This window comes from Dicentrarchus labrax, unplaced genomic scaffold (genome assembly GCF_905237075.1).
Source record: "Dicentrarchus labrax unplaced genomic scaffold, dlabrax2021, whole genome shotgun sequence".
NCBI classification, from domain to species: domain Eukaryota; kingdom Metazoa; phylum Chordata; class Actinopteri; family Moronidae; genus Dicentrarchus; species Dicentrarchus labrax.
The window spans coordinates 16,578,554-16,602,830 of NW_026136704.1; the positions used below are offsets into that span (position 1 = coordinate 16,578,554).

At 40.3% G+C, this 24,277-nt stretch overlaps 1 protein-coding gene across 6 annotated transcripts in view; it reads left to right on the forward strand.

The window, feature by feature from the left end:
- Positions 1-24,277, forward strand: part of LOC127361717 (cytoplasmic dynein 2 heavy chain 1) — a 150,939-nt gene that overhangs the window by 22,457 nt on the left and 104,205 nt on the right. For 3 of the 6 annotated variants that reach the window (XM_051396538.1, XM_051396542.1, XM_051396544.1), the window contains exons 36-65: positions 338-543; positions 1,374-1,556; positions 1,765-1,947; positions 2,272-2,495; positions 2,855-2,970; positions 6,002-6,201; positions 6,404-6,535; positions 6,766-6,898; positions 7,042-7,249; positions 7,368-7,497; positions 7,772-7,927; positions 8,166-8,425; positions 9,374-9,620; positions 9,843-9,994; positions 10,233-10,377; positions 11,402-11,504; positions 13,834-13,998; positions 15,271-15,395; positions 15,835-16,083; positions 16,327-16,435; positions 17,728-17,841; positions 18,367-18,509; positions 18,949-19,024; positions 19,453-19,616; positions 19,895-20,032; positions 21,487-21,600; positions 21,752-21,912; positions 22,800-22,923; positions 23,077-23,198; positions 23,485-23,571. In XM_051396538.1, coding sequence (XP_051252498.1) covers positions 338-543; positions 1,374-1,556; positions 1,765-1,947; positions 2,272-2,495; positions 2,855-2,970; positions 6,002-6,201; positions 6,404-6,535; positions 6,766-6,898; positions 7,042-7,249; positions 7,368-7,497; positions 7,772-7,927; positions 8,166-8,425; positions 9,374-9,620; positions 9,843-9,994; positions 10,233-10,377; positions 11,402-11,504; positions 13,834-13,998; positions 15,271-15,395; positions 15,835-16,083; positions 16,327-16,435; positions 17,728-17,841; positions 18,367-18,509; positions 18,949-19,024; positions 19,453-19,616; positions 19,895-20,032; positions 21,487-21,600; positions 21,752-21,912; positions 22,800-22,923; positions 23,077-23,198; positions 23,485-23,571 — 4,669 coding nt within the window. The remainder of the gene's footprint in view (positions 1-337; positions 544-1,373; positions 1,557-1,764; positions 1,948-2,271; positions 2,496-2,854; positions 2,971-6,001; positions 6,202-6,403; positions 6,536-6,765; positions 6,899-7,041; positions 7,250-7,367; positions 7,498-7,771; positions 7,928-8,165; positions 8,426-9,373; positions 9,621-9,842; positions 9,995-10,232; positions 10,378-11,401; positions 11,505-13,833; positions 13,999-15,270; positions 15,396-15,834; positions 16,084-16,326; positions 16,436-17,727; positions 17,842-18,366; positions 18,510-18,948; positions 19,025-19,452; positions 19,617-19,894; positions 20,033-21,486; positions 21,601-21,751; positions 21,913-22,799; positions 22,924-23,076; positions 23,199-23,484; positions 23,572-24,277) is intronic. The other 3 variants (XM_051396540.1, XM_051396543.1, XM_051396541.1) reach the window with 2 other exon arrangements.

Genomic DNA, 24,277 nt, shown 5'->3' on the forward strand with positions numbered 1-24,277 from the left:
TTATTAGGTATTAAAGTGAGTGTTAATAAAAAATCTTGTTCAAGGTAATTGAGAAAAGGGAGACAGAGAACTTTATATTATAGAGACCATCAATTGGATATGAAAACATATACAACTTTTACTTTGAACCAACAGGATAAAAAATAAGCTTCTACAGCACTTTGTATAATATTTTATACAGTTATACAGTTAGCTACTCCTGTGTGTATGTGTCTTTTTCATTACAAATGCCAAATAGGTTTTGCCTTGTTGTAAGTAATTGTTGTAATAATGAAAACTGTTTGTGCAAACCTAACAATTCTGCCATCCTAATGTTCATGCATGTCTTCCTGTACAGAGTCCAGTGTCCTGCAGCTGAAGCTGAAGGCCTTGATCCTGGATATTATTCACAACATCAGCGTGGTGAAGCAACTTAACCAGGCAGTAGTTACTAGCCCTGATGCCTGGGCCTGGAAGAAGCAGCTTCGCTTCTACATGGGAACAGACAAATGTTGCCTCATACATATGGTGGATGCACAGTTCAGCTATACATATGAATACCAGGTGCGTTAGCATGTACTGTAAGCTTAATCTGGATCCACTCTTCTATTGTAATTGAAAAATGGGTGTTTTTACTTGATAAAAAAAAGATGAATCCATTGCCAGAATTTGATGAATTTATTCTTTGTAGATGGCTCACATGCATGATTTGCATACTGTGCATATAATTTATATATTTTTTTACTGCAGTTCATCAACAAATGCATATGAGAAGTTCTTGTGCATTTACAGTCGAGCTTGCCATATTCTGATTTATTAACACAGTACATACATACATACCATAGTCACTTGTAGTATCACACAAGTAACATACAATGTTGTATCAGGAGTCCATAGTCATTTGTACATGTTTTACTTAACCCAATGCACAACAAAAATTGAGTTATAGATAGTTGGTATTGTAAACAGGAAACTCCACTGATGCCACCGCAATCCCTAAAATATCCTAGGATGCAGTGCAGTTATCTTTCAGGATTATACTTGAAGTTCTTATTCTTTACCTTTTGGGGGCACTGTTTATGCATAGATGGGGAGCGCTGAAGATTGCTCGCTTTATGTCCTCTCTGCAGTTCATTTAAAAAAACACAAGCTAGACTCAGTCTCACTCATTTTCATTTTCTTTGCCTGTCTTTCATTTGTTTTTCATTCCTCCTTCTCTAATCCATCATCTGTATGTTTGCCTTTATCCTCTGCTGGCTTCTTTCCCCCTCTGTTGTACTTCCCTCGATTCCCCATATCTTTACTTCTGTCTGACCATCACACTGTGTTTCGGGCCGTTTCTTTCTCACTTTATTGCTCACTTTCTTTTCCATCCTACCTCTTCTGTCTCCCAGGGGAATGCGGCTAAGCTGGTGCATACTCCACTGACTGATAAGTGCTACCTGACCCTGACCCAAGCCATGAAGATGGGGCTTGGGGGTAACCCCTATGGGCCCGCTGGCACAGGCAAGACCGAGTCAGTCAAGGCCCTGGGGGGGCTGTTCGGACGACAAGTGCTAGTGTTCAACTGCGATGAGGTATAAAGATGCTCCTAGAGAGTATGTGACAAGTTTAACAAGTCAGCCAAAACTACTATATTAGTGATCATTATTTGTAGACAACACCCTATTCAATTCACTAATTAAGTAAATGTGCATACCAGGTATGATTTCTGAAAACAAGACTGTTTTTGAGAACAACTGCCAATGATCTTTTTCTGGTTTGCATCTGTTTGTGTGTTTTCAGGGTATCGATGTGAAGTCAATGGGACGAATCTTTGTGGGCTTGGTGAAGTGTGGAGCATGGGGCTGCTTTGATGAGTTTAACCGCTTAGAGGAGGCAGTGTTGTCTGCAGTTTCCATGCAGATTCAGGCCATTCAAGACTCCCTTAAACATCACAAGAACATATGTGATTTGCTGGGGAAAGAGGTCAGGATATAAGAATAGATCCAGAAAAAGACATTGTTTTTAAGCATTAATGCCCAAAAACAATTACAAATATTTCCTGAGCTCACCTTTCTTATATCTTCATGTGTTCGCTGGCTTGTATATACACACATACTTAAACAAGCACAGTGCAAGTTTTTTACATTCAACCTGCCTTTCTGTCAAATCAGTCTGTCAATAAATCAGTTATTTATTCCTCCATTGTGGCTGGAAATGTTAGTTTAGGTCATTAATCATCAAGCAATCCATCAAACTATATCTATGCTAGTATAAAGAGCATATTATTCTCTTCTCTTCATCCTCCAGGTGGAATTGGACCCAAACTCTGGGGTGTTCATCACATTGAACCCAGCAGGAAAAGGCTATGGAGGCAGACAGAAGCTTCCAGACAATCTAAAGCAGTTGTTCAGGCCTGTGGCCATGAGCAGGCCAGACAATGAGCTCATTGCTGAGGTCATCCTATACTCTGAAGGCTTTAAAAATGGAGAAATACTTGGACGCAAACTGGTGGCGATCTTCAACCTGGCCAGGTAGAAATTGAATCTTTTTTTCGGTTCAGGTTAGGATTGATGTAGTAGGAGTATGAGATTTATTACATTGTCCATGAACGTATCACCAGACTACTAAATATATATGTGACCCGTGTCACCAGTCGGGTCTTTTTGTCTGTGTAGTTCACTAAGTGTTGGTGTTTTTTTCTGTTACAAACTGAATCATGTTGTGGGTGTTGTATTTATTTCAAACTATATCTAATTATCTATACTGCCACTATTGCATTATATTGATTTTGTGGATAAGTTCCTCCCATCCATTAGCACTAGACGCAGTACTAGAGTCAATTCGGAGTGTGTGAGTATATGTGAAAATGTGCCTTTATTTGTGTGTCCAGGGAGCTTTTGACTCCCCAGCAGCACTATGACTGGGGTTTACGTGCTCTGAAGACAGTGCTGAAGGCCTGTGGCAGTCTCCTGCAGCAACAGAGGAGGAGTCATGACAAGGAGAAGAGTAAGACCCCTTCTGGCTATTTTTTTAGTTTAAGGTACAATATTTCTGTGAGGCATTGGCTGGAAAGTTAGGAAAAAGTCGGTGCCTCTTTGGCCATTAGCTTGACTCACATTCATTGCTGTCAAAAGTACATAGTACCATTACTCATTGTGTTTGGGAACCACAACTGCACAACGCAACACATATGGTGCAAACACCTATTAATAGAGAGTGCTTATGACAAATGTGACTAATCCAGAGCAGCAAAAGAAATTTTTGATTGAAATGCATTGCAACATGTTGGGATCTACAATGACATGCCATCAGGGGCTGAAAATGGGGAAGCTCTCATTCTAGTCAAACACAACACGAGGTTATGTCACTGCTAACTTCTCTCTGTCTAAAGTTGTGCTAATCAGGGAAATAATTTGCTGTGAGCTACTGTGAAACCTTGAATACTTGAATGATCCTGGTCAAAAACTTGTTGCTAAGGTACATTTTTCTTGTTTTAAGCAGAGTGAAGGTAAGATCAAAAACTTTAGTGTGACCTATACTGTATTTTGAGGCTGAGACTGATATTGATATATGTAAATTATGTAAAAAATCCGTTATCTAACAGTAGTAGTTTTTTTTTAAAAACCCAACATAAACAATCTTGATACAGATCCCTATGTGTCCAAGACTGGTGTACAACCTATTTAATGATGACACTGTTTCTAAATTACCTCCAACCTAGTTTGGCATGTCTGTACTGATATTTTTTCTTACATATCGGCCGACATGTACACCAATAGTGATATAAGCTTGTAAGCTAATATCCCTCCGATATATTGGCCTAGTAAATGTATCCGTCTATCTCTACTGAGAACTGTAATGTTCTCAGTGAGTTAATTCTTTTGAAAAGGCACAGCAGGACACGCAATCAATACAAATTTGAGCAATTATTCTACACAGTTTACCAAATGTATTTGTAGTAAGTGTCACTCTCTACGAGTCTGTATATTCTGTCAGTATTGACAACTGATATTGAGAGCTACTAAAAGTTACACTGTCAGTTTGATACTTCTTCAATACTCTAGAATTAGAAATAGAATTTATTCATGCTTCATAGGTGGAAAAAATAATACAGTAATAAAGTTGAAGTCCATTATGTAACAAATAGACACCAAGGACTAAACAGCAATTTTACATGCAGCAATGGTAAATATTTATAGACAAGCTCTAAAGTCTATAAGTGCTAACCCACCAGTGGTGACTATAGCTGACTATAACTCCACAGAAAATGATCACCATCAGAATAGGAAGACCATTCAGATAGTTAATTTATTTAAGAGCTGAATGTGGGTCATGAGCCATCGAATCTGTTTATTAATTAGTTTCAAAACACCTCAGAGAGCTCGAGCTCGATGATAATGATGTAGTATTTTTAGTGGCAACTTCTAAAATCATTGTTGATTTGAACATTAGCAACTCTTGATGAGATAAACAAATCTTGAAAAAAATCTGCTCAGTGGTTCAGAAACCAAATTGTTGAATCAATTATGGCATTAAAGTTATTTGATTGTTGGATGCCTAATTTCTTCTGACTTGTGACAGCCTGCTCAACAGATCAGAAATAAATATACCGCAAGGGCAGAATAGTCATGACTGCACTGTCGTATAATATGACATGCTGCAGACAGCCAAAAGCTAATTGAAGTTTATCAACATATTAATATTTAATATCTACATAAGATTTTTTATTACTAATATTCAAATATTCATTATTAAGAGTCAGAAAAGTCAAACTGACTGTACTGTATTTACTGCTTATGAAGTTTTTCATAAGTTTTTTCAAATTGTTCCACAAAAAGTCAATAATCTGAAAACTTTTTTATCAGTTGGTCAAAGTGTTCCCTGAGTGGTGCTAAAGCTGTTGCAGTGATATCAAGCTTCTGACCTGAGCGATAGTAAGCTGTAGATCTGATGGAAAGGATTAGAGGATAAGGTGATTGTGAAAATACGGTTGGTTTGGAGATGCTTATTTTATACCCAACAAGGTCACACTACGAAATGTTTTGATAATCTGTGTCTCTATGAGTGGATATCTTCTAAATGATTGAGAAACACTATGCATGAGTGTACTTGAACATGAAAAGGCTCTATTGACCAGCACCTTCCCTATACACCTTGTCCTTGCCCTCTAAATCCTCTAATACAGACTCGCTATCAATTGACATTTAGCCCAAATGGTCCCCCTTAAAAACTTTTCTTCCCTTGGGCTTTTCACTTCAGTCTGTACTTTTGTCCTTCTCCATTCTCTTGTTCCCAAACACTTTGCCAGAGTTCTGTTGTTTACCTCTTCAGTACGTCTTTCTTCCCCTCCTTCTGACCTCTTGTTAGCTCTCTCTCTGATACCTGGCTGTCGATGCCGCTCTCGTCCCACTTGTTCCCACTCGCTGCCCTCTGTTTCTCACCCCCATCTACCCTTCATGTCTCTGCTTTTCAATACTTTCCCCCCCATCTCTCTCTTCATTTTCCTCTGCCTTTTCTTGGATCCATCCCTCGCCTTCTCTCTCTTTCAAATCCTTCTGTTCCACCACCCGCCCTTTATCTGTCCAACACACACACACGCGCACGCACGCACGCACGCACGCACGCACGCACACACACACACACTACATGCACCTCCATTCTGGCGATGAGTCCCAAAGGTTTCCTTGTGTTTCTCTCTGTGTGTAGTCTGGCCAAGTGTTTCTCCCTGCTGTGAAAAAACACTACATTTGTGCCTGCAGGGAAGGCCAGCAGAAGAGAGAAGAGAACAAAAGTATTGACAAACTCTTAAATCATGACAAGCTTTGGTAATTAGCACTTTTATAACAGGGGGCATGTGCAAGAGCAAAGCAATAATGAGTGTTTTTCTCCATCGAGACTGTATTCTTTCTTTGCTTCTTTTTCTGAACACCAGTATAAAACAATGCAATGTTTTAATCATATCTTTTTGTGTTTCTACATTCCTATCCTATTTTCATTTGAAATGGAAATTAAATCAATCTTTTTCATCTACATGCAGTTCAGGAGAGTAGTCTGGTGGTGCAGGCGTTGAGACTGAACACCATGTCCAAGCTCACATTTGCCGATAGCTCCCGGTTTGATGCTCTGGTCAAAGATGTCTTCTCCGGGGTTAATTTCACTGATGTAGAGGACCAGATACTAATGCAAGCACTGGAACAAGTTTACAAGGAAGCACGGCTTGAACTTATACCCAGCCAGGTGTGTATACAGGCATCCATTAACCGAATATACACATTATTGTCATGCTACATGATATGAACTGGTATTCAGCCAGTGGTTGAGATCACTCTGTACTGCAAAAAGTATCTAACATTAACACCAAGACAACAGTTGGATAGTTTTTTTTAGAAAGATGGGGGTAAATAGATTAATCTCAGACTGTTTTTCCATTTCTGCATAGCTGAAGAAGGCATTGGAGCTGAATGAACAGCTGAGACAACGCATGGGAGTAGTCATCGTAGGGCCAAGTGGAGCGGGGAAGTCTACACTCTGGAGGATGCTGAGGGCTGCCCTCAGCAAGACAGGCAAAGTGGTGAGTAAGAGATAAACCGCCTACCTGGATTTTCATTCAATGATTTATACTGTACATAGCATCTAATTTAACTTGTAAAAATATATTCAAAATGCTGTACACAATTTATATTGTGTAAGGCTTGGATTCCAATATGAATCAGCATGTAAAGTATGAAAAGCATTTATTTAAGAGTCTATAAAAAAAAAAAAACCCTTCCCTAATCTTTGACTAATGCTCTATATTTTCAGGTGAAGCAGTACACAATGAATCCTAAGGCCATGCCCAGACAACAGCTACTGGGACATATAGACATGGATACCAGAGAATGGGCTGATGGTGTCCTCACACACAGTGCCAGGAATGTGGTCAGAGAACCACAGGGTAAGAAACAGACTACACTCAAATTGTGCAAATTAGTCACTAATCTGTTTGCACCCAGTACACTCTACAAGGGGTGGACACAGTTAGCCTAAAGGGTATGGTGTGTATCTACAATATCTGATATGTACTTTTGTGTTTTCTAGAGGTGAGCTCATGGATTGTGTGCGATGGCGACATTGATCCAGAGTGGATTGAGAGTCTGAACTCAGTGCTTGATGATAATCGGCTGTTAACCATGCCTAGTGGAGAACGCATCCAGTTCGGACCCAATGTTAACTTCCTGTTTGAGACTCACGACCTTAGCTGTGCCTCACCAGCCACCATATCCCGCATGGGCATGATCTTTCTCAGGTCAGTCAGCCTAAGCAGACAGTCTTTTATGTATTTACTGATTAACTTAACAAATTCCTTCCTTCCCAACTAACTTATCTCACTGTTTTGTTTGTTTTTTTTTTACCTCCACTTTTAGTGATGAGGACATTGATGTGGGTGCCTTGTTGAAGTCGTGGTTGAGGGGTCAGCCAGAGGAGTGTTGCAGTCATTTGAAAAACTGGCTGGGAGACTACTTCCAGCGAGCCCTGGACTGGGTCCTCAAACAGGTAACCTTTGCCCTCTCCAATTTCTGCACACTGGCTCAAAAACAGTCAAACTGTTTCACTGTGCTAAATTAAGTTTTGGCCTGGATGCTGAGACGGTGCTGAAACTATACTGGCCTCTGTTCATTTAATGGATTTAATTGCTGACATTATAAGACAAATAACATATATTTGCAAAGATCACTTCAATTTAGTTATGTAACACTTACATAGGTGGTGTCTGTTGTTTTCACCATATTTATTCCTAAATCAACTCTCTTCTTTCTCCTTTCATCAGAATGACTTTGTGGTGGAGACTAGTCTGGTGGGCACAGTGTTCAATGGGCTGTCACACCTCAACGCTGTGACAGAGCGAGGTCAGTTCATTGTTGGTCTTCTTAGAGGATTGGGAGGAAACCTCAACCTTAAAACACGACAGGAGTTTGCCAAAGAGGTGAGGACCCCTGTGTTTTTTTGTATGGGCAGAGGGCTGACTGTAAGAAACAGTTTAGTTTTAGGACTGAAATTTTTCTTCACGTGTCATGTCTCAAAAAAAAAAAAAAAAAGGATGAGTCATTATTAAAGTACTATAGCAGGCTATACAACTAGTGGGTGGGGAACTTCTGTAATGTTAAAACTCAGAAATATGTCCCAATCCTAATGTGTGATTTTGTTTCTTTGTACTTCTGTAGTTGCTGAGCTGGGCCAGGGAAAGCCCACCAGACATAAAAAAACCACTAGATACCTACTATGACTCTGACAGCGGCCATCTAGCAGCCTACACGTTCCAGCGTCCTGAGGGTCTCACACTGAATCAGCTATCTCATACACACACACTACCTGTTATTGAGACTCCGGACATGCAGAGAGGTCTGCACTGCTTCTCTCCGTGGCTCACCGCTCAGCACAAGCAGCCCTTCATGGTGGTAGGGCCAGAGGGCTGCGGAAAGGGGTAATTTTTCACATGCGGAGATGCATGCACAAACAAAGCACAAACATTTAGATAATACATACAGGCACAGGCATTTGCACACACACACACACACACACACACACACACACACACACACACACACACACACACACACACACTTGCAATATTATGTATATGGAGACACAGTGCATATGCTGTACATATAATGTACATGTTAGTCTGCTTGTGCATTATAGACTGTGAGGCGGAGGGACTCAAATGTGGACACTCAAAGTGACACAAGCACACAATCAACACTGATATCAAAGCTTATTTTATTCAAGATTTGACTTTTTGTGTAAAGAGAATAAGGATCCAAACTGCGTGTGCATGTGTGTGGTGTATGTGTTCGGCTTGTGTATGTGTACACAGAGAGTAATTGCTTCCCTCCTCAGGGGGTTGAAGAACAAGGGTCACTCAGTTTGCCTTTCACACTCCAGTTAAGTCTCACTCAATGTCTCCTTTTCTCATCCTCTTGTCTTGCCTCACATCGCCAGAAAGGTCACTGTGCCAATGAGTTACTGGGTTTGTCAGCTTAGTCTTTTGATTTGTAATTAATTTACACACACATACACTGGAAGGAACGTACATGCACAAACACATGCATGCACATCATTTACTTTCCAATTATTCTCTCTCTCTGTTTTGCGCCCTCTCAAAATGTCTCTCTTTGCCTTCGGGTCTGTTCTGACAAACAGTGCGTTGCAGATCCCAAGTGGCCATCCTAAAAACAGCACCAACACACATTTCTTCCTCTCATCCTTTCCTGCAGTTCCAGAACAATCCTAAACATTTTAGAGATATATAAGAGTTACAACATTGATGCATTTGACTGAAGCTGTCAGGCCATGTCTCTTCACACCTTTGAAAAAAAAAAGTGGCTGTGTTTTTCGTCATCCTTTTTTCCATGTATTGATTTCTGTCTAGCATGCTCCTGCGCTACGCCTTCTCTCGGCTGCGGTCCACCCAAGTCGCTGTGGTTCACTGCAGTGCCCAGACCTCGTCTCGCCATGTCCTACAGAAGCTCAGTCAGACCTGCCTGTTGCTCAGCTCAAACACCGGACGAGTCTTCAGACCCAAAGACTGTGAAAACCTTGTGCTCTACCTAAAAGACATAAACCTACCCAAACCTGACAAATGGGGGACCAGCAACCTCACTGCCTTCCTGCAGCAGGTAGAGATACATAAACAAAGACATACAGATAAGAAATTAGTGAATGGATGATAATGATAAGTGAGGGTAAAATGTGCTGTTCCACGTAAAAAGGAAAGCACTTGGAGTCTCTTTTACAGACTTCTTCTACAATAAATGTCTTACTTTCGTTCAACTCTTGTATACTTACCACTTTTTTATTTCTGTATCTCCCATCTCTTTCTCTCTCTGTCTCTCCTCCAGGTTTTGACATATAAGGGATTCTATGATGAAAATCTGGAGTGGGTGAGTCTTGAGAACATCCAGGTGATGGCCTCCATGTCAACAGGGGGTGCTGTAGGGAGCCATTCACTCACCTCCCGCTTCTCATCTATAGTTCGCATCTGCACTATAGAGTAAGTATGGTGCAAAGGAATTTCACACATTTTTTTAAACATTACCAAACAGCCTGTAATTACGCATGTATTTGCCTACATGCTATCTAAATTTTCTTAAAGTTTCCCATCATCACCCCTCATCTTTCTCTGTTTCTCTGTTTTGCCGTCGATCTCCCTCTAAACCTGACCCGGATCCCCTCTCTTTTTATTTTCCTGCATGCATCTGTTTCTCTGCTTCTTTGCCTCTGCCTTTTAGCTATCCAGACAGGGAGCAGCTGCAGACCATCTACTCAGCATACCTGCAGCCAGTTCTCCAGCATGGCCTGGGCAGCCAGGCATCCTGGGCCAGCACAGGGAAAACACACCAGCTGGCTGGGTCTCTTGTGCAGCTCTATGAACAGGTATTGACTTAAACAAGGGTGTTCATTTGTGTTCACATTTGTTTTTGTAGAGTAACATAGTCTTGCCTGAGATATTAAACATAGCATAAACAAGTCATTGGAAACTCTGATTGGAATTTGAGTGATTCCACATTGAATCCACTGTTGTTCCCCGGCAGAAGAAAAGTACACACAGGCTGAACGCTGACTGATGAATGTGATCGGGAAGAAATACCTACATCCATTTGTACCACAATAACACCACCCAGGCCCTTGTATTCTTTAAAAGCAAATAGCCCTTCTTTGAATTCATGGGTTTTGGTCGGGTTCCTAGCAGTGTTTTTGAAGTTGCAAGTCTAGAGTTAATAAAACAAGTATAGTAGATAAATTACAGAGATTCTTTTGTATAGCATTACACGGTATTGTAGAAAGAGATTAGATGCTGCGTAGTTGAAAATGTCAGGATAAACTTTCTACATTTACAGTCAATGGAAATCAATTACACTCAGCATATCTGGCTCCCTTATTTACCCGCATGATTTTTTTTGTGTTTAACACTTAATTAATGTCACAAATGACACATAATTAATTGTGTGACATTTTCAAGTAATAATTGGATACCCTTGTTGTCGCTCTGGGGTCTCTTGCCAGCTAAAGTTGTAGTTTATGTAAAGTTTGGGTGACATGGAAAACATTCCTGAGCTGTTTGTATATTGCAGTATTTCAATAAAACTGCAATGTGCCACTGAATAACAGAACCTACACCCATGTGATGTTTTGAAATGAGAGAGAGTGGAGTTCTGTAGGATAGTTGTCTATCAGTGAATTACACCCTGTATGGCTAGTTCCAAATTGCCACTATGGATGACACAAATTGTTCCATTAGTGGTTAAATATCATTGTTGGTGCCTTTTATACTTATAAACCAGCAATTTAAAGGGACTTATTTTGACAAAGTTAAGCATAAATTCACAATGTTCTCAGTTGCCAATTAAGTTTTTTCTATGTATGTATCACGTATCTCCCTGTGTATCTTTACTCTCAGGTTAAAGCCAAGTTTACAGTGGATGACCACAGCCACTACCTATTTACCCCCTGTGTCCTCACTGAATGGGTCCTCAGCCTGCTGCGATATGACCTCACTGCAGGTAACCAATCACACACGTAAGAATGCACACATATTAATATGTGCGTGTTTGAGCACTTTTTCCACAGGGGTTAGTGTAATAACCAAGGACACGTACAGGGAACAAGTAAAAACCTTTTTACTTTTGTTGGAACCCTCAACAATCAGACTCATGGCCTATAAAGGGCTTTTTTTTTTTCGACTCACACATTCAGAGGCACTGCTGTATGCAAACAAAAACAGAAAGTTGGAATTAATGACCCACTGGTTTCTACTCATTCCTCAGAGTCCTCACGTAGAATAATTTTGCTGCTGACGAAAATAAAGCATTAATAACTCTGTTAGTTTTGATGCCAGAATCAAAAAAGACAGCACCAGATGGCTTAGTTTCTTCTCAGTATTCTTTTTGCTCAGAACTACTGTCTCCAACTCTCACCTTTTTCTTCATTCAATCTCCCTCTCCCTCCCTCCTCTTTCCTGTATTTCCTCACTTCCTTTCTGTCACTCGTCTCCCTCTCTTTTATCATCCTCTCCCTTTGCTGTCCTTTCATCTCTCCCTCTGTCACTCTTTCTCTCCTTCTGCAATGTGTTCCTGCTGTGATAGTGAGTCCAATCATTTATTTTAATTAAACACGTCAGCGGACAAACTTCTCTTTTCCTGCGCTCATCATTTTTTAACTTACTCTTACTTCTTCCCTCCTTCTTTTCCCCTCTCGCTGCTTACCTTCTTTTTGGTATGTAAAAACCTCCTCCCTTCATCTTTATTCTGTGACTGTGTTAATGTTTGTGGTGAGTTTGAGTGTGCATGTCATCACAATGGATATTAACAACACGTCATAACTCCAGGGTTTTGTAATTTAAGGAGGCTATAACGGATTTTTACAATAAGAATGTATCTAATGACAATGTGAGAGGTGTCACTCTCAGTGATGAACCTACAGAGATTTATCACCCATATTTATAGCTATGCTCGGCTTTACTGAGTTTTATAGCGAGTTTCAGCTAATTGTTTGGCTGTCCGGTCTGTAAATTTACTGTTATTGTTCATTCTTATCACTTTCATCAATGTTGTGTTCCGCTGTTTTCAACAAAAACCCCAACTCTAACTACCTTCCCAGCACCAAACATACAGAGAGATACAGTTAGCAACTAGCTGGTTAACAGTGGAGCATTTAGCAGCTAAAATCCCCTGAGGAGTTGGGAGAGACATAGCCGAACAACTTAAAAGGTGATAATATGTCAATGTTGTGTTCATCAGCCAATTTAAGCTTTTCACAGATATAGCAGTATCAGCAGATATGTCAGCCAAAAAGAAAACAGAACAGAAAATGACATTGCAAAACTGCCACAGATAAGATGCCATGTGTTTGATGAGAAACAGTGTTGCTTTTACATAAATTGTCCACGAGAGAGCAGTTTTTCAACACTTGGTCACAATTCTTTTATAATCAAATTTAAGGGAAGTTGTTAATGTATGTTATGTACTTTTACTAAAAATATAGATGAAAAAAAATTGTGTTTACAAATTTTTTCAACGTTTTGAAATATTGATAGAAGTACCTGCCTAGAAAATCCAGAATTGGTTAGGCTTTATTGTCTTTATTGGCTCTGGTGATAGAATCACCACAGAGGCGGGTTTTGGGTGGGGATATCATTTGAAAGCCATAGGCATATACAAGGTTTAGAATGACAACTTGGCACTTTAAGTGTTTTCCTTTCCTTAGTGGTCTTTAAAATGTAATATGCCAGGAAAACCCTGGAGTATCAACTGTGTCTCTATTTGACTCTCTTCTTCAGCTCTTTTATTATAATGTGACAGACACTGTTGAAGCCGGTGGCCTATGAGACTACAATTCTGGCTTGTCCTTATAGCGCTCTCTTTTTAGCTAGAAGCACTCATCTAATACTTGGGGGAATTTAGTACATTTAGTCACACCCTGGGAAATACTTTTGCCAGGCCTGATTCCGCCAAAAACATCTCTTTGACTCGTGTTGATGCCAGAATCATAGTGTAAATACTGTCTGTACACTGTCTCTGTCTGTCCTTTTTGAAACTTAACTAACTATAATAGATATGGCTAGACTACAGATACTCATTGTATAAGTTACTGTGTACGTGAAAAGCAGAAAAATTGCCTTTTGCAGATGAATCACTGAAATGTGACCACGTTTTTTGTTGTTGTTAGTGTCAGTTAGTGCTGAATGCTGTCTCAAGGTTCTGATCAGAAACTAATTTCAAACAAAATCAACAAATCTAATCTTGTGTGTAAATACCAGCACACGGATGTCTTTGGATATCCTGTTGGGTATTCATCCAAATATGTGTGTGTATCTCATTCATTACTTTTTAGCTCAATCTAATGTGACAGACAGCGTGTTGGAGGTGGTAGCATACGAGGCCAGGAGGCTGTTCAGAGACCGGCTAGTTTCCTCCAAAGACCTTCACACCTTTGATAACATCCTCTCATCCATCATACGGGGAGACTGGAGCTCTGACGCTCTTGACAACATGACTGGTATGAGATGGCTCTATTCTCTCTGACATTTACTTACATTGCTGAGTCATGCTTATGCTACATAACCCTCTAGAAAGTCCCAGGCTCTTGTTCAGAAATAGTTACAAAAATACCGAGAAGTTTCACAGTTCCAAGACAATAATCCATTATTAAGGTGGAGTAAATGTGATAGCTACGTGCTCAGTCAGTATTTTACAAATAACAACCTGTCCAAGAGCAGTAATTCAATATCTGTGTCTGCCCTCAGTCCCTTCTCTTCTTTTAGCGCTCTCCATCGAGGAAAGTTACACCAATGGTTATCCAAGTTTGTCCTTGATCACATGCTTTTTGTAATCCTTCCTCTGAACACAAGGTTTCCTTTTTATCTGCACCATTTGAAACTTTTCCTGGACGCTTTTTAGGTTTTTCCACCATAAGCTCCGCCATACTCCTAGTTGCTGTAGCCTACTCCGTCCCTACGGTTACTTCCCTCTTCATCTCTCGCAAACCAATTGCTGGTGTGCCAGCACAGGAATGCCGCCACAGACACCAGATTTTAAAACTCCTCTGCGAAATACAGATATTTACCTGGCGTTGATAAGCTTAATCGGCATTATGGGAACTTGTTTGGGAACGACTTTAATGTAATGGACGTTAATTTATATGTAAAAGTCCCTCACTCCAGCTTTAATGCAAGTCATGACAAAAATTTTGTGCCTGAATGAAAGCAATATTTGATTGGTTCCGTTCTTTGATTGATTATCAGTTAATGGTCTGTTTTTTATTTTAAACCAGCATGACATTAACTCAGCATGTGTATCCTTTTTTAATTGGTTTAACTGCTCCCAGCCACTTAAACTTGTAAACAAAACTCCATATGCTTAACAATGTTTCTCATTCACTGATAGAGAACATTGTGTCACCCACAGGTAATAACATTTGAATTCCTTGGTAATAGCAGGGTTAAGGAGTTGGCAGCTGGTTTTAAATCCTGGTTGGAGCTGGCTCCAATGCTGTACTTGCCTGCCAACTCATAGTGTGAGATAAATAAGAACAAGAAAAAACAAGAAATAAGAACAATTCTAAATGCACAAGTTTAACATTCAAAGATTTTTATCAGATTTGAAAATGTATTTGACTGGTATGAGATGACTTGCTTTTTTACCCACCTTTGCAGTGCTCATTTTTTGCTTATTTTGTCTCACCTCTGTAGAAAGCCTCTTCTGTATGTTATTTGACGTGCACATATGCGAGTGTGTTACTAACAGTCTATAATATTTCCCCTACATGCAGATGGTTTCTATGTGACATGGGGGGCATCTGAAGGGACTGTAATGGCCCCAGGCCAGTCTTTACCTCCTCATGGTAAACATCTAGGATTTCTGGATTCTGCTGACCTAAAGCAAGTTATACAGAAGGTAAACAGTGAGGAACTGTCTGGTGTGTGCTGCTTGTTGGATTAAATATGCACACACAGCAACAAAATATAAATAATATAAAGTTATTTACTTGAGTACAATTTAGCTTTTTGCTGCTTAGCTACAATATTGAAATGCTGCTTACATGTTAACGCATCATTAATATGATACAGTAGCCATATAATAATAAAAAGAGGCTACTCTGCATAATAAGAATGATTGCTTTTGATATTTTTACTGATAAAATTTGTATATATTTACGAAAGATGTATAGCATAGTAAAGTATTTTTGCACTGTGGTACGTTTATCTTTGTGTCTCATTCATGTGTTTGTGTTTCTCTGTGTTTTTTATGTTCTTATTTTCATTTCATTGTATTCATTTGAGTGTCTGTGGTGCAGCTCCTTACCTGTGTGTGTTCCTCCCATTTGTACCTTTAGGGAGTAGTGCTGTACAGTCGTGATAACAGGGAGCTGGATCTTCTCCTGTTCTGGGAAGTGTGCGACTTTGTGTCCAGGGTGGATCGGGTCCTCAGCAGACCCGGTGGCTCTCTGCTTCTGGCGGGCCGGAGTGGAGTGGGTCGGCACACAGCCACGTACCTGGTGTCACATATGCATGGATACACATTGTCCACACCCAGAATCTCCCGTGGTTACACTCTTAAGCATTTCAGCAATGATCTCAAGACGGTAAGAGTGGATCATCTTTTTTATCGCTTCACATTGTGCCAAGCTAACCAATTTTTGCAGAATGTACTTAGAGATAATTGTAGTGTACTGGGAAGCTTTTTAGTTCCATCAACTCTGTCCTAATTTTCTTAGGATTCAAATTGTCAACTTGATTGTTAAATGGCACCTGTATTGAGCAATTAAAGCATAAATGGACTGATAGTTTTCTAAAGGAACCTTGGTGTCCATGTGTATTGTATGTAGGTGATGCAGCTGGCAGGTCTGGAGGGCCAACAGGTGATTCTACTGTTGGAAGACTATCAGTTTGTTCACCCAGCTTTCTTAGAGATGGTCAACAGCCTGCTGTCATCAGGTACATATTCTGTTTGTGTGTTTGTTTTCAAAGGGTGCTTTAATTAGGTTTTTAAGGCCGCAGAAGCAGTATTACCCAAAAACCAATCACCGATGACTGGGTCTATTTAAAGGCTTATGTTTATAGTGTATACACACGTACACCTCTGTCTCACGCACACCGGCTGCCCCACCCCGCCTCTCTCTGCTCCTCTCTCCATATACAGGCTGTATGTGTCTGCTCCGTTACTGTGTTGGTCAGCAGTAAGCTTGTAAAACATCCACCAGATAACTTCTTTCTCTCTGTTTCTTTGCAAAATACTATAACAAGTCCCTGGCCGTTAATATATTGATGGCTCGCCCAAGTAAATCTGTGTGTGTCAAAGACTGAATAACCTTCTTGTGGAATAAAATAAATGCGTCAGCTGATTGGCGTTTCTAGAGATGGCTGATCAAACTAATTAGAGCGAACATTGGCCGAATATGATCGGTGACCAATTAATCAGAGAATTATGAGAACAGATTTGACCATTTGGACTTCAAGGAGTTACACCGTTTTTTTTTTAGGGTTGAGGTTTTAATTTTTCACTTCAGGTCAATGTTCTGAAAATGAAATATTTAACATTTTAGGAAATACACTTATTTGCTTTCTTGCGGACAGTTAGATGACAGGATTCACTCCACTCTCATGTCTTATGGTGAATATGTAGCAGGAGCCAATAGATACTTAACTTAGCTCAGCATAAAGACTGACAACAGGGTGAAACAGTTGGCCCGGCTCTGTCTAAAGGTAACGAAATTTGCATACCAGCACCTCTAAAGCTCACTAATTAACAAGTTTCATCTCAATTGATTAATCTGTAAACAAACCGAAGTGTAAAAACAACTAATTGTGGTTTTAACAGGGCTTATGTGCTGAGCCCACTGGCTTCATGTCTCGCCGATATCCAAAATGCCAAACTATTCAGTTTTCTTTTCCTATACTACTATTCCTTATTACTTGGTCAAGTTGCAGCAAAATGCATAAGAATGAATGTAATTAATGTAATTAAAGTATGATGTGTGTACACTGTATGTGTGCATTAAATATTTTAAGCAACACAATCAAATTGCAGCCCTTGCTGAGTATACATTTTCTGTATTTGAATATGAACCATGCACTGGAGTGGCCACAACAACAGTGTTGGTAATCATAGCAAAAACTATGCTGTACACCAATCATAGGCTCTGGCCCTACTATCTTTTCTTTAGTTTCTTCTGAGAGACGCTAATGTGTAAGGAAACACTGCTAATTATTGTGTGCGGTATGTTTAGGTGAAGTTCCAGGTCTGTATACCCCAGAAGAACTGGAGCCTCTCCTCTCCTCCCTCAAAGATGCTGCTTCCCAGGATGGATTCACCGGACCACTCTACAACTACTTTTCCTACAGTCAGTACTGTATATTTATTGCTACTGACACAGCCCCACTGTCTTTCTGTCTGTTATTCATTATTTTGGTCTGTTCCCATCTATGTGGTATATGTGGTACTCTGGTCTCTTTGTCACTGTAAAAGTCTTTGTGTCATTTCTTTCCACTGATTGTTCTATCTATTTTGTTCTGTGATTGTATCTGACCATTCCTCTGCTTCCTCGCTGTGTGGTGGTGTGTGTGCTATAAAAATGGTGCAGTGTCACTTAGGTTGAGGTTGCTGCTAGAGAATCAAATCAATAGCTCTATTATTTTCAAAGTAAATCCACTAAAGAGCTCGCTGCTCACCTTCCCTATCCAACTTTGTCACGGAGGTACAAGCTAAAAGGGACAATATCAGTGACACAAAAACTAGGGCCTGTCTTCACATTTCTCCTTACTGTCTCTGTTTCCTTATCATTTACTGCATCTCAAATGTCATTTTATGATTAACTCCTCCCCTATTTATTCATCTATTCTGCTACTTGTGTATCACACCCCTTTAGGAATCCAGCAGAACCTCCACATTGTTCTGATCATGGACTGTTCCAACTCTAACTTCACCATCAACTGTGAGAGCAACCCAGCTTTCTACCGCAAGTGTTCTGTTCAATGGATGGAAGGATGGTCTGAAAGCAGCATGAAGAAGGTGAATGGAGGTGGAGGAGGAGCAACGAGAGTAAAAACAGATACTAAATCAGCAGTTGTTGATAAGATCCATAATTCTGGCTAAAAGTGTTGAGTATTTAGATTTACATATGCCTGGAAGGATTTAAAAGACAGACTTATGTACCCAAGACTGATGATATTTCAGTAACAGTTGCTCTTTTGTAGCCCCATAGATATTTGTATGCTTTACCGGTATCCAGTGAGTCCAGATCTAATATTGACCTTATCACTGCAGGGCTTAAGAAGTAAATGTGCTTACCTGCGGTACCTGGAATTTAAACTTGAAAACTATTATTTTGAGAAAGCAGATGAGAGAAGAAAGTTTTTAATGCATGCATCAATGCTGTCTAACTAAAATTCACATCTTATGTCTGTGTGTGCGCGTGTGTGTTTGTGTGTGTAAACCTGTATCCTGTCAGATTCCTGAGTTGCTGCTGGCAAAGACAGAAGGAGGAGGCGAGGAGAATGAAAGAGAAAAGGCCATAAAGGGCTCAGGTAGGCGCACTGTACTTTAGCTAAAGTCTATAATTATTCAGAAGATGACCCATTTTAATTAAAGGTCCAGTGTGTAACATTCAGGAGGATCTATTGGCAATTTCTTTTTCATTAGTATATAATCACCTGAAAATGAGAATTGTTGTGTTTTTGTACTGTACTTCAAAAAGACTACGTGATTTTAAATCAGTATAATGTTATTTATATACACAATGGCAAATATTTCTACCACTGAAAGAAATGTATGTTAACCACAGATTTTGCCCCTTTAAAATACGACTTTATGTACTCCATTATCTGATTTGGAAGTGACTCAGAAACGTATAACATTATGTCTACCTGTGTTTGGCTGTGTTTTAGGTTATGAACATGACCTCATTATTTAAACCAGTTTGTGCTCACAAGCCTCTTCCATCCTCTGCTCCCAGCAGGGTCTGCTCAGGGAGACCTGTGCCGTTTGTTCCTGATGGTCCATGAGTCATGTAGAGAACATGGTGCGACACCCAGCCAGTACATGGCCTTTCTGCATGTTTACACTGCAATATATAGCCGGAAGCAGAGCCAGCTCACAACAAGACAGCAGCATCTGCAGGTACAATATCAGCTATAGTACAAGCTCCATGTGCACAAAGAACATGTAAGGTAAGTTGTATGTATAATGTAAATAGAAGTAAAAGGAAATTGGTTTCTTTGTAGCATGTTTAAAAAAAACCACATGTAAAGGCAAACAGTAGCAGGGGCATATGTATTTCAAATGGATTTTACCAGAATGTTGAACAGTAGACATGTACAACAGTCTGTAAGTGGGCACTATTATATTATATATATATTTCATGTCTCTCACATCTTATGATCGAACTGTGTCTGCAGGCAGGGGTGTCTAAGCTGAACGAAGCTAAGGCATTGGTCGATGAGTTGAAGAGGCGGGCTGCAGAGCAGAGTGCACTGCTGAAGACTAAACAACAGGAGGCAGATTCTGCCCTTCAGGAAATCACCACCTCCATGCAGGTGTGTCTGTGCTGTGTGTGTGTGTGTGACTGTGTTTGTATATTTATGTTTGTGACTGTGTGTATGTCAGTGTGTGTAACTTTGTCAGTGACAGGCAGGACGGAGGTCCTGCAGGGTTTCGTGTCTCCTCCAAGTTGCATCAATTCTCCTCTCAGCTCTCCCTCATCCCTGCTAGCCATCTTGTCTCTTTTCTTCTCATCTCCTTTCTTCTCTTCTCATCTCTTCTCTTCTCTTCTCTTCTCTTCTCTTCTCCTTTCTTCTCCTCTCTTCTCTTCTCTTCTCTTCTCTTCTCTTCTCTTCTCTTCTCTTCTCTTCTCTTCTCTTCTCCTTTCTTCTCCTCTCTTCTCTTCTCTTCTCTTCTCTCCTCCTCTCTTCATCTCCATTGTATTATATGAGTAACTTTTTCTGGATTTCCCCATGGCCCTGTCTACCCCACTGTGAACACACTATTTATTTAGTTTGTGTGCGTATCCACATTTGTTTGTTCTGTCATCCAGTGTTTTCTATCTCCTGATATCCACGTTTCCATTTCCTCCTGCTGGTTCTGTCAGGAGGATGGATTGATGGATAGATTTGCGGAGGGAAAAAAGGAAGCTGAACCCTATTCATTAGCTACGATATAATTCTCTCTTTCTCTCTGTGGGCGAATATGCTTTTTGATTGAGAAGGAGGGAAAGAAGGAGAGCAAAAGAACAAGAGAAACAAGAGAGGGAAAAACTGTCAGTGGAGTGAGTTTGCAGAGTGATAATTAACGACCAGACTCATCCCTTGGGGCTGTAGAAACCATGTCTCCTGTAGAGATGGAGACAGCAGGGAGGGGGAAAAGGAGGAAGACTGGGACAAAGTGATGAAGAGTCGAAACTAACTTGGTGGAAGAGTGATAGAGGCTTAGGGAAGATGGAAACACTTACAGTAGGAAGCAGCCCAAATAAGATTTGGAGCGGAAATATGTGGTATATAGGAACGGGTCATGGCTTGACAAGGGGGAAATTGGAGGAATGGGGAGACAGTCTACGAAGAGATTAGCTTTGGATGAGGGAGAGATGTGATAAGATGGATAGATTATAGGAATATAGAGGTGAGAGAGAGGATGTGTTGGAAAATGATGCTGCCAACTGTTCATCCTCTTTCTCTTTTCATCCCCAATCACTGTGTCTTACTCTGAGTGTTCCTAAACCAAATCTTTCATCTTTGCTCAGAGGAAAATTTGGGCTGTATGTCTGACGCATCTGAGAAGGAAAGTACTGAAAAAAAGGAACTCATTTAAAATTTAAAAGGTTATTTAGAGAGGTCGGGGGTCCGGTTTTCTTGGGAAATGGCAAGTTTGAATGGATCATACTCCTTTATATTATATATATACATATAATGTTCTTCTGTATCAGAATTTGAAACATTTGAAGGCTGTATTTTCAGTCGTAAACAATGAACATCACCTGTTATTTTTGGTTATCCAGAATGCCAGTGACCAGAAGACAGAAATGGAGAAGATAAAAGGGAAGATGGCTCAAGAAGTGTCCAAGATTGAAGAGAGAAAGGCCAAAATAGATGACGAGCTAAAGGAAGTACAGGTTAGTTGTCTTGATTTATTATTTAGTCAGTTACTAGAAGTAGTCAATATATACAACTGCCCTATACATTTTCTATACTTGCCATCGCAGCTGTACATATCCCTTCTTTACTTCTGTATTCCTCTCTCTCCTTATCATTGCTTCCCTCTAGCCATTGGTAGATGAAGCAAAGCGTGCTGTTGGAAACATCAAGCCTGAAGCTCTGTCTGAGATTCGCTCCCTACGCATGCCCCCTGATGTCATCAGAGACATCCTAGAGGGAGTACTGAGACTGATGGGCATCTTTGACACCTCCTGGGTTAGCATGAAGAGGTGAGAGGAGAAGAAATGAGAAGAATGTGTAAAAAGATAGACAGAAGAAGGGTGGAAAAAGAAGGGTTGATAGATTGATGAAGAGAAAGTTGCCCCGTTGGAAATAATTAAACTGACGAGGATCTTCAGCACCTTTTGGGTTATCAAAAAAAGGGGATGGGGTGTTAATGGATGGATGAGGACAGAGGTAGAAGAAGAGGAAAGGTCTGACACAGCTAGGAAAGGATGGAGAGAAGGATAAATCTTTATACCTGGGTTAAAATGAAGCACCAACTGTTACAATATTTTAAATGATAAATATATGTCAAAAGTTGTATTTGTGTATGTGCTCATGTTTGTTTGTTGCATCACCGTATCTGTGCAGTTCTTTTATCTTCCACTGTTGATTTAAATTAGCTTTTGGTACAAATCACTCATCTGACCTTGGGCACCTTTAGAGGGAATGAGACAGACAAAAAACATTCTGCCCTGCTAATGACTCGTGTTAATTGGGTGACCCAACTGCACTCTGAGCGCTGCAAGTAACAAAGAGGGTGTGTGTGTGTGTGTGTGTGTGTGTGTGTGTGTGTGTGCGTGCGCGTGCGCGTGCGCGCGTGCGTTTGTATGAGTAAATATGAGTAATAAAGAAAATAAAACTTTGAGTGTCAGAATTTTAGGCTTGAATTAACATTGAGTTCATTGTTTTCTGGATAAAAGGTCACTTTATTCAGTCTCTCTTTCTAATGATCTGTCTCTATTACTTCTTTACTTTACTGCTTTATTGCCATTACATGTAACATCAAACTCTAACACACAGCATCTTTATGTGTGTCTGAATTTTTTCACTGCTTTATATGTCCATTCCTTTCTCTCTTCCTTGTTTTTACCCTTTCCCCCTTTTTTTTTAGCTTTCTGGCTAAGCGTGGTGTGAGGGAGGACATAGTTACATTTGAGGCCAGGAACATCACCCCTGAAATTCGCCAGAGTGTAGAAGAGCTGCTCAACAGAAACAAGGCCTCCTTCGATCCCAAGGTCAGCTACTCATGATAGCAGAATAACAACTAGATGTATGGTTGGTGGATGTTATTAACCTCTCATGATTTTTTTCTTGGTGGAAGTTGGTATTGTAGCTGTTGTTGTAACTGAATTGTTTCTGACTTGCAATGCTGTTGTTGTTATGGCCAGAACGCAAAGCGTGCAAGTGCAGCAGCTGCTCCACTGGCTGCCTGGGTCAAAGCCAACGTCCAATACTCCCACGTCATAGAGAGGATAGAACCACTGGAGAGAGAGCAGGCCGGACTACTGGAGTAGGGACAAACACAAACACCACTCGAGATAAAAAACCTATGAATGATTTTTCATCATTTCATCACACAGCCACACACCTGGTCACAACCTATATGCATAAACAAGTTGCAGTTTTGTGGCAAAAACATCATGTATCCAACTTAATTTTCATGAAGCGTCTGGGGTCTTGGTTTTTAATCTGACTGCTCTTAGTCATGCTCTCTTACACATGTGATATATAACATTTACACATACCAAACACAGACATACATGAGATACCTTTTGTTTGTTTTTTTATGTCCTCAGAAACCTGAGGAAAACAGAGAGTAGGAAGAATAAACTGGAGGACCAGCTCAACTCTGTTGGAGCCAAAGTCAACGAGTTGAAAGAGAAGTATGCCTCCTTCCAACTTTCCATCTCTTCTTCCAGCCTTTTATCCTTCCATTTCTATTGTATTTCACCTGTGGAAAAACTGTATGGTATGTATTTATGTATGGTAAATAATAACAACAACAACAATAATAAACCATAATTCTAGTTCTTCAACCTCACTGTGACGATCATTCCCTTGTGACTGGCCCTGATTTAAACCTGACTAAGATAGAAATGAAACAAAACACAGATGGAGTCCTATGGCAATGCCGGACTAGAACTGACTTTTTTGGGGGGCTTTGAATTGTAAGTGACAGCTGAAGATGGACAGGAGAGGGGAGAAAGAGGGGATGACACACAGAAGAGGGCCACAGGTCGGATTCGAACCCTGGGCTGCTGCAGCAAGGACTCAGCCGTAGTACATTGGGTGCTAGCTCTACCCGGTGAGCCATTCAGGCGCCCGAGTGAAATGTACTTTTAAGCTGTGATGATAAGCAGGTATGGCTGGAAATAATGCAGCCTTCAGTAAGCTTCTGGAGCTAACTCAGCTAGCAGGCTAATAATAGCATACCACAAGAAATAAATGATACACTTTTTTAGTTGCCTTCCCTTTCACTCACTGCCAGCCATACAGCATCCCTCCTTCTCGCCATGTAGTTTTATAAACAAGGATACAAACAATCAATAATGTCTGAAGGGCAGGTCTTTACCAGCCTCTTTTAAGTTG